At 30.9% G+C, this 10,874-nt stretch overlaps 1 protein-coding gene across 1 annotated transcript; it reads right to left on the reverse strand.

Moving 5' to 3' along the window:
- Nucleotides 1–7,069: 7,069 nt before the first annotated feature.
- LOC25482367 (transcription factor SPEECHLESS) lies at nt 7,070–9,357 on the reverse strand. Its single transcript, XM_013610917.3, has 3 exons — nt 8,780–9,357; nt 7,895–8,356; nt 7,070–7,392 (listed from the first exon to the last, which is right to left on the reverse strand). The coding sequence occupies exons 1-3, from the start codon at nt 9,131–9,133 to the stop codon at nt 7,327–7,329; spliced, it is 882 nt and encodes a 293-aa protein (XP_013466371.1). The 5' UTR covers nt 9,134–9,357; the 3' UTR covers nt 7,070–7,326.
- Nucleotides 9,358–10,874: the final 1,517 nt, after the last annotated feature.

Raw genomic sequence — 10,874 nt, forward strand, 5'->3', positions numbered from 1 at the left:
CTAGGACATATACCGTGTTTTTGTTTGGTGTCAATTTTGTGTCAACATATAATTTTTTTTTTGAGGAATTAACATATCATTTTTATAATATAATATACACTAATTATTTAGTCGGGTCTCCTTAATAAAACCATTTATACTCTTATAAAGAAAAACACCATTTATACTATTTATTTAATTAATATTTTTTAAAAGGCCAAATTTAATTTATTAATATTATCTCTAAAATACTCTTCATCATTTTATTTAACTTTTTATTTCAATATGGAACCAATTTACTACTATTTTGAAGATAGATAATTTAGATGATAAAAATATTTTTTACTTAAGACTATGTAATTAATTACTATCATTTTAGTCAACTATTTGCGTATAAATCATTCCCTGAGAGGGTTTAGGTATAACTAACTCACATATACTTGCATGGAAAAGTTTTTGATAAGAGCCAGTTGGAAGGCAAAAGAATTTGTCACTTCCTAGCTGGATAATTTATTTCTTTGCTCCCTTTTTAGATATCACATGATCAAAATAAAATAGTTCACGCAAACCATTTAAAAAAACATTATATATATCACAATGCTTATATACTGCTACTAATTGAATAATATATAGTTTTCCCTCCAAAAATAAAATATATTTCCCCCGTTGATTTAAACTTTTGGTAAATTCTTGCTGGTCCACATAAACACTTTTTGGTAGACATATATGTACGGTTTTAATTTGAACCACTAAATCAGTTGGAATATTTGTTGAGTTTTGACCTAGTTATAATAACTAATTGGAGAAAGCATTATATATGGCTGCCCATATTGTTTCTGTATAGTAACAAATTAGTTGAATCTTTGTCATTGCCAAGTAGTTCTCGAGTAGGATGCATCATTATTTCCTTTTCTATTTTTTTTCTTTGATAACAAGCATGATGATTAACAAACTATAATATGCATTCGTATATCTATGATATGGTTTTGAGTCACTACATCTTTATTAACAAATTTGTCAAACCTAACAATTTTTGTAAGATTTTAATTTTGTCCCTACCGGTTTCACAATGGAGTATTTCAAATGGATCCTCAAATATCTTTTTACTATAGATAGCATATTTGTATGTCATGATAATGGATTTATTTGACGTGACAAACTTAATGTATCAACATAGCTATAGTATATCATTGCATTAACATTACACTATCATTGCATAATTGCTACAAAATTTTGAGGTGAGTGAGATGTTGAAACAATGCGTACCTTACTTCTGGAGAAAAAAAAAAAAAACATTACCTTGTTTGAGAACCTTAATAGATGTGTGAATCTTGCCGTGATGTGGCATGACAAGACAATGGGGCTACGTGGTGTGAATTTTGTTATTGGTCTCAATGGTACTCATGAAGTCTCATTGAATATGTATCCATCATCTAATAATCAATGTCACGTCATATTTTGATATTAATTTATATTAAAATAAATTCAAATGTGAAAACAATTTTACCTACGGGTATCGATACCCAACCAAACAATAAAATATCTAAGAATTTGCATTTTTGTTCGTCCTAGAACTTGATGTGGTTCGAGTATCCTTGTACTAGTTTTCGATTTGAACGGTGTTGAAATATAAAATCCCACATCTCGTACTGGATATCCCTGCCTTGTTCATAAACTTGGACCGTATCTTTTTATTATAAAAAAGTAATAAAAAAGAACTCCAAAACTACGTCGTTTCAACAATATTTGTTTTTTTTTTTAAAAAAAAAAAAGAAAGAAAGAGAGTAAACGACTTGTTTAAGGGGTATCCTTTAAAAATAAAAATAAAACATATATGTAATTTAAGGGTTTGTAATTGAAGAGGAGTAAAAATGTGAGTCTGATGTAAGTAACGCTGGTCTAGGGATGTGTTTGAGGGTGGATATTAGTATCCGCAAAACTTGCCTCGCCCCAATATTTTGAAATCAGGGAAATCTCAAACTGGAACACGAACCCAGTCAACTCAAGTTTTTTCTGTCAAATTTTGTGCGAATTCAACAAGTACCGACATATATAGGTTTTGTTGTCATGTCTAACGTTTGAATGAGATCGTGTGGTCATTGATTCTTAGAAGGATGTTATACTTGTAGGGCTTGGGCTTTCAACTTAGAAGTCCAATTTGGATGGACCTTGACCTATTCCGGAGTAAAATGGAAAATACCGACACACACCCACCCCCACCCAAAAAAAAAAAGAAGCTACTAGAGCTTTTTGAAATAAATAAATTGCGGGCATTCCGGATCCCTGAAACTTTGTTCTTTTTTATATTTAATTATTTTAAAGTGAATTTAATTTTTAATTAAGTTTGCCTTTTGAATATTGGTATTCAACAAAACTTTAAGATACCACAAATTTTTCCTAATTATTATCTATATTCAATTGCGTTAAAATGTATGTTACATTTGAATGTTGTGCATGAATCTTATTGAATGTGTAACATATACCAATGCCAATTTTTTCTTTAACTGCATATCAAATGTCTGCATGCTCGATATTGAATAAATTAGTGATTGATTTCAAATGGTTAATAAGACTAATTAAGATTTAAGAGAACCCGAGTTAAAATTATGACTTAAAAACAATTTTTTGTTCGACTTTACTTTCATTCTAATTAAACCTTGAAATATCAAGATTCAAGAACCTCATGACCATATCAAGGGTTAAGACAAGAAATGACTTATATGATAAAAACTCAATGGTACACACATTTAGAGGCTCTACATCCTGGAAAACTTGACAACATAGAAGGTCATTGCAAGTCATGGCTTATATAAAAGGAGATGCCAAAAAAATTGATAATCTTTGACGAGTGGTAGAAACATGAAATGATTATATTGTGATAAAAGTATACAAATAATTTAATTATATAAATAAATTTTAAATAGATAATGATAGATTTATCATACTTGTTCTATGTTTTCTTTATATATATCACTTTAGCTCTAGTACATTTTAAAAAAATATATTTAAAGTTCTGTGATCCAACACATTTTTTTATTTTTATTTTTTGGATATGGATAGAGTCATTACCATTAGCCAAGACAAATTAATTAAAATAAATCCACAGACACTTTAATATTATTTTATATACCAAAATACATGAAACTTTTTTTTGACGAAAAAAAATATATAAAAATTAATGAGTGTAAACTTAGTAGACTATCTCTACGATTAAATGCCATAATATTTTAGGTATTAAAATATCTAAAGCATACGAATCTTCTTAAATTAATGCATATAAACGGTCTTATTTAGAAATCCAATATTGATTGAGGATAGCATTTTCTCCTTCTCATTCGGATATGGTAATATTATATCTTAGATACAAATTATATGAATCTTGACATGTAAAATGAATGTTCATGAATACGTAACTTAAGCTCAATATCAATTTTCAATTGGCCCCTTCTTCACCAACTCTATGGACAGAAAGTATTAACGTGCTCAAAATTTTACGAGTGATCGATCATGTCGGGCAACAAAAGTATATATCAATGGGGGCAGTTGAATTTAATTTGGCAATAACTTAACATGGATTTGGACTAAAAGATCCTAAGATACTTGTTTTTAGGTGAAGAATATCTAAAGTTTTTTTTTTTTTTTTTTTTTAGAAAAACCTAAGATATTTTTCAAGTCAACAAAATAATATACCAAATACATTCTTAAAATCAATCAAGTTGTCATGAAACAGTTAAGTTGATATAGAATTGTATCATAATATCCTCTCGAAGACAATTAGATTTTAAGCTCAGACTTTGATTCAATGGATTTGTTGAAACCATGATTGTTGAGTGCAAAATACTTGGTTGAGTTAGATCTTTGTTATTGACATTTTGGTATAGTTATGGGACAAGATGCATTGCAGTCATTCTAATAGATAGATTAAGCATCTACTAGTTACGAATTAGATTAAAAGTGATTTGAGCATTGTATAATTTAGAGATTTTTAGAAACTTTTTTAAAAAATAATAATTTATTTTGTGTTTATTTATCGTAATAAAAATTACTTTTTTATTTTCAAATAATTTCGTTTGTTTGGAAACAACTATATAAAAGAGATTTTATGTTACGAAATTAACTTAATTTTTTGAAAATTATTTTCTGTCTCCTATAAAAAAAATAAAAAAAAATTAAGAAGCCACTCTTTTTTTTTTTTTTTTTTTAAGGAATTAAGAAGCCACTCTTAACAACTTCTTATTTGATGTTGTTTTTAGTTTTTCTTTAGATTTTTTTTTTCAACCTATAACCAACATATGCATTACTTTTAAAAATGATTATACTTCTAAAAAAGATTATTTTAAAAAAGCTTAAATATGTAAAAGGTCCCTGTAAGTTCGCGTATTTTTTGTTTTCGTCCCTGTAAGTTTTTTTTTCTTCTAAAATAAACCCTCTTTCTTATTAACCTTTTGAAAACGGTCATTGCCGTCAGCTTCTGTCAACAAAAACGCTATTGTGGCTAATGGAGCACAGGTGGTAGGTCGTGAGTTGGCTCATTTGATGAGATGGCATGAGAGATGATTAGTTGTGTAAAGATAGGGATTAAAATAAAAAAATGTAAATTACCACAGGGACTAAAATCAAAAATGTAAAATCAAAATTTAAAATTTAAAATTAAGATCTTATTCTTCTTCTTCCCTCATTGTCTTCTTCATCTTCATCACCATATTAATAAATCATCAACACCAAACCCAGGAAAAGAAAGAAAAAAACAAATTGATTTTTTTTAAACAAAACTAATAATCATCAATCAACAGCAACGTACAAGACCCACTCTTCATCAATACATTAAAACAACATAAACTCTCTTCATCAATTACATAAAAACACAAAATTACACAATTCAAACACATGTTCAAATTACACAGCTGAAAATGACTCTGCTTTCTCTCCCTTTGTCACAATGAAACAACCTTTTCACAATTAATAGGAGTGATTATACACGATTTCACTCAATAAAATGATTATGTGATAGATTCGTTACTAGTTTGATATTTCAAAAGGATAAGCCATGAATCACTCATATTACCGTGTTTCTTATTTGTCTCTTGCTGCTAAAATGGAGAAACCCATGTGCTACTCGATTCCAACTTGGCGTTTTCAACATATGAAAATTTGAGAAATTAGGATTTGAATTTGAATGTGAGTGAGAAAAGATGAAAGGGGATCAAACTATCTATTTCTGTATGGTAATCGGTAGCGATCTAGAAGAATAAGAGGGAATTGTGGGAAAAAAAGAGGGATGAAAAAGATGTATTGTTGCCTTTATTATTATCTACAAACTTTATGAATGGATTTGCAATCAATTGCAACAAACATCACTAAATTAACCACCATGACGTTTTTGTTGACGAAAGCTGACGGCAAGGACCTTTTTCAAAAGGTTAGCAAAATACAGGGTTTATTTTAGAACAAAAAAACTTACAGGAACGAAAACAAAAAATGCGCGAACTTACAGAGACCTTTTACATATTTAAGCCTTTAAAAAATAAGATATATTTTCTTAAAAAAACTATACAAAACAGAATCAAGTCTTTCTTGAGGGAAGACAAATTCACTTTGTCAGGTATGAACAAGATTAGCTATTGGTGAATTGTGAACCATTATAAACATATTGTGTCATTTCTCTCTTCCAAACTTGTTGAATGAAGTCTTTCAAATTGTGAATTAGTTAGGTAGCTAGGAAATAATGGTCAGTCATATTGGATAATCTTAAGTACTAAGTGTTTCCTAAAGAGAACATTTATATAACAAAACTTTTATAGTGCCACCCTTCTTTTGTGGAAAATCATACAGTGTTATAACCACAAAACATATTTATAATACAATATCTCATTGAATTAGACTCTAATACTATATATTGGAGATTCGAAACAAACGTTGACATAACAACAAGTTAATGATAAAGATCACGAAGAGACTTAACACCACATTTTTAAGATGTATAAGTGAGAAGTTCGGGGTTTGAACTCTAACCCCTACTATATAATACAATGCCCTGTCAACTAAGTTATACTCTCACAAAGACAACTTCGATAATTTTATTTTAATGAATGAAGCTTATTTTCTGTCAAAAAGAAGTTCGGTAATTTTTTTCAAAGAAAAAAACGGAAAGAACTGTGATGTGTGTAAACATAGGAGTGTGAATAGCAGTAGCAGTATGGCTATCTAATTTCATATGTTGTATTTGTGCATGTGCATGTTACATTAACTGGGCTAGAATATTTAAGATAACAACTTCTGCACCCTAGTTTTTTCTTCTATACTCCCTTTTATTACCGTTCCGGCTTTCCCATTTTGCCTTTGGTCTAAAAGTAAATACCTAGACAGATATATGTTAGAGACTATACCCAAGAACTTATTTCCAAACAAATTAGATATTTGTTACCATTTTACTGTGGAAATGGTTTCTGTGAGTTGTACTCCAAAACAATTACTGGATTTATGCAGGGTGCATAAGGATTTCCTTATGCACCATAACCGCGCTCATTTTTATTGAGTTTTGCCTCCTATAAAAACAGTTGTTGCCTTTGTAAATTAAGATTTTTTGTAAGAAAATAAATGCATAATATAAAATAATAAGTGATAAAACAAAATAAATTGGTACTAATTTTAACTATTTATCCTTCTAACGTATATGTACTTCTTAATAATACTACAACTAAACCTGGAGCTTATCTGGTTACCTTAATAATCATGGACAAAATCTGGTCTGTATCCAGGCAGTCGGTTTTGATTGCTAACTCACGACCGGAACCCGTTTGGCTGGTCTTTCTCTCGCCTAAGTTGAAGCGAGAAAGGTGTAGAGGAATCTAAGCCCATTAAGAGAGGCTTTCTGAGATCGAGATGTGTGCTCATCTCTGTTGTTTCCTTTTATCCCCTAAGGTAAGAGTACGCGAGCCAGTGAACATGATTGTCTTATATAGGCAGCAAAGCACAAGAGGGTCTCGATTACCCAACTCATAGTCCCGCTTAGTCTTTCCTTTAGTTTTACATGCATTGTTCATCATCTTTTTCATTAATCAAGTGTTGCAGCCTCTATCCAACAAAAAGATAAACAAAAACTCATCTTGAGCTTGTATTTGACAATATTCTGTTACAATAGAATCACACAAAATTCGAAACTAAGTCACATCATGATCAATTACACTTGCAGTACTTACTATAGTCAATTAATTTAAGAAACAAAATAAATTAAAAATGCTATTGGTCCCCCCCTATTGTGCAGTAACGTACAAAAACTGTGAGACATAAAAAGAAAAGAGATATTCATTGATTCTTGATCTTGTCTCTAGATGGTAATAACCTTTCTTAATAAAATGTTTGCTGGATTTGTTGAGCAAGTTCTTCAGCACTGAGTTGGCATTCAATTCCAATCTACATAAGAGAAATTTTAAGAAAATATAATTAATTATTAATGGACCAAAATTGAAAACATAAATAACATTAACACACATGATACATGCATACTCAATCATTAGCTGCTATGAATTAAATAAACAATATTGGACCATACATTCATTTTTTCACCAAATACATACAATGCCAGAATGATGTTATGATATACATCCCTGGTGTTTCAGAAATGATCAGTAGAGAAAAGATGCTTTGTGTACTGCATGTCATTGATTAGTTATTATACTATACAGTAGTAATGTACTTCACTACTGTGTAAGCACGGACACTTCTTGGACGAGACGTGTCCCGGTGTCGGACATGTGTCGTGTCCGACATCGACACGACACCGACACTTATAATCACACTGAATTATATGATTTTATCAAATTATTAGCGGTGTCGATGTGTCGGTGTCCATGTCGTGGCCGTATCCGTGCTTCATAGTGTGTAACCAGAAAAAAATACACAAAGATTAAGTTACCTTAATAGTAAACAAGTATAGCATGGTTTCATCAGCAGTATTAACTCTAACATGAACAATCTCAAGCCTTAGATCTTCAAGAACAGACATTATTCTAAGAGCCTGCCCCGGAATTCGTGACGAAACGGTTTTCAAAAGCACATGTGAACCACAAAACTTAACCTCAACATCAGCAACCAAAGACGTTGAATTTCCGACAAGTTCGTTGATGTTGTCGTTGATCGAAGAAGCTGAAGAAGTTGGAGATGGCTCAGATGAAAGGTAACCACCACATTGTTGCAACCATTGGGATGGAGTTCTTGGACTAATTGGGAAGATTATTCTAGGACTTGGTGGTAAAGGTCTTGGACTTGGTACTTCATTGTAAACTTTTCTTTGTTTCTTGGATTCTAGGCATTGTAGTAGTTGATGTAACTCGTTGATGTAATCAATTACACTTTCAACTATTGATGCTTGATCTCCCTAAACCATATAGGAGAGTAATTAGTTGCATTTTTCATACAAAAAAAATTAATTTTAAACTATGAAGCACGAACACTCCTCGGATTAGGCGTGTCCTCGTGTTGAACACATGTCAGTGTCAGTGTTGTGTCTGGTGTCGGCGTGTCAGTGTCCGTGTTGTGTCTGGTGTCTGTATCCGTGCTTCATAGATTTTAAAAGAAGAAAACATAAATGCTTCTATAGCACTCTAATATAGAAGACCAATCAAAAATTAAAATTTTTGATTAAATTGCACCAAACCAAATTGCACCAAAACAACTGAACTAAACCATAAATTTGGTTTGGTTTATGAATCATGCAAACCCCTAACTAATTGAATTTAAAACTTTAAAAAAAAATTATTTAGAATTTGAATTTGTGACAAGTTAGTTAATATGTACTTACTCTTTTGACATAAAAGCAAGGCATAAGTGACTTCAAAATTGATAACTGCTCATTCATTTGCTTTCTTCGATTGCGTTCGACCGTGATATGCGACATACGATGTTGTCCATCGTTGTTTTGTTCCTCTACAATCTTCTGTCTCTTGCATTTTTGTGATGTTTCAGCAAGCTCAGTTTCAGAATCTTGAGGAACACTTGAAGATGTTGTTTTTGAGTTATGGTCAATGAAAATGGGAGGAAAATTATTGAAGTTTTCCAAAATGGAAAAGAGATCCTCTGAACCAAACTCAGTTTCATTGAATATATCAGATAATAACAAGGTGTCATGATCTATTGGAATCTTTTGAGTTTCCATTTTGTACTTGAGAAAAAACTTTAAAGGGAAATGATGGAGGATTTATGATAGTTTCAGTGTTGTACTTCACTGAAAATGTAGTTTTTTAAATGGAAAGAAAAGGAAGATTCCATGGTAGCAGAAGAAGGCAGAGCAGTAAAGCAGTGTGACAGACACCAAATTGGTTTTCAAAACTTCAAATTTAGAGAAACATGTTGAGAGAGAGGGTTTGTACTTGTAGTGATAGTAATACTATATTGGTATTACTAGGAAATTGATGGCATATATAAATGTTGTTATTGGGTTAATATGCAAAAAAATATTGCTACCTCTGTCTTAAATTCTAAATCATTTTGAGAAAAATTGTTTAAATCGGTTTACAATATCAATAAAATTTGGGTTAATAGTGTTTTTCATCTCTGTAATATATGTCATTTCCGGTTTTCGCCCCTATAAAATTTTCGGTTTGATTTGCACTCTCGTAAAATTTTTATTTTCCTGAAAACACCCCTAATAGGCCATTCAAAAACCAAAATTTCTTGAAAAAAAATTCTGAAAATGGCCTATTAGGGGTGTTTTCCGGAAAATAAAATTTTTACGAGGGTGCAAATCAAACCGAAAATTTTATAGGGGCGAAAACTAAAAATAACATATATTACAGGGGTGAAAAACACTATTAACCCATAAAATTTTAATCTTACTTATTTTTTATACCTATTGGAAAAAATCTAAAGTCTCACATCAAATAAATAATTTTTTTTACGAGAGCTTACAACCCGATTTTGTAAGGTTGGGTTGGTCTTTAAATTTTGACATGGTATCAGAGCCTTCTCCTTGATCTGTTGGGTCACATGCTATCAGTTTTCCGCTATCTAGCCACCCACCATTTATATCAACACTCTATATGTCGAGTCCTAAGCGTGAGAGAGTGTGTTAAGGAGTCTCACATTGGATAAGAGATGACCTGACAAATATATTTATAAGTTGGGACAATCTTCACCTCACAAACCGGTTTTTTACAGATGAACTAGATCCAAATTTTAAGATGGTATCAGAGCCTATCGATCGGACCACCCGCTGTTTATACACACACCAAGCTTAAGAGTGTTGGACATAAGGGAGTGTGTTGAGAAAAACTCAAGTTCCATATCGGATAGATAAAACTCTTGGTAAGAGTTTATAAAGAGAAGATATTCCTTACCTTAGAAGTCAGTTTTATAAGGATGAGTTAGACCTTAATTTCATTACAGTATTAGAGTCTATCAAAAAGTAATTTGATGAGCTGTTTATTCTCTCGTTATTACGCGAACCATAAAAATTAGGAGGACTGTAAAAGGAGTACTAACGTTACGGACTCCCAATGAGGGAATGGTTTTGAAATTTATTTATGGTAAATGCTAACAAGTGTCTTTGCGCATTGTTTAAACAACTAAAATTAGTAAAAAACTTGTGTTATTATTACTTTTATATGTGTTTAACTTATTTCAAGATAATTTTTTTTAATTGATTCCTTAAACAATGTCTTTAGAACATTTGTTAGCATAACCTTTTATTTATTTATTTATTGTAAAAGTATGGTTTTGAAATTTATTTATTTATTTTATTATTAAAGTATGGTTTTGTAGTTCAGCAGAAACGAAGAAGGGGGTTGAGGATCATTCTGGAGTACTACACGTTAAAATTGCCATTAATAATACCTCTGCTATCATTCATTAATGTACCTACAGAGAAATATTTAAATTTCTTCGAAGTTTTCTGTTAT

This window comes from Medicago truncatula, chromosome 1 (assembly GCF_003473485.1).
Source record: "Medicago truncatula cultivar Jemalong A17 chromosome 1, MtrunA17r5.0-ANR, whole genome shotgun sequence".
NCBI lineage: Eukaryota > Viridiplantae > Streptophyta > Magnoliopsida > Fabales > Fabaceae > Medicago > Medicago truncatula.

What these genes read in the sequence shown, in the direction of transcription:
- LOC25482367 (XM_013610917.3), bottom strand. Translation starts at nt 9,133, where the DNA reads ATGGAAACTCAAAAGATTCCAATAGATCATGACACCTTGTTATTATCT. An exon ending in CTTGCTTTTATGTCAAAAGA is followed by an intron (nt 8,357 to 8,779) that starts GTAAGTACATAT and finishes TATATGGTTTAG; the next exon opens with GGAGATCAAGCATCAATAGT. An exon ending in TATACTTGTTTACTATTAAG is followed by an intron (nt 7,393 to 7,894) that starts GTAACTTAATCT and finishes TCTCTTATGTAG; the next exon opens with ATTGGAATTGAATGCCAACT.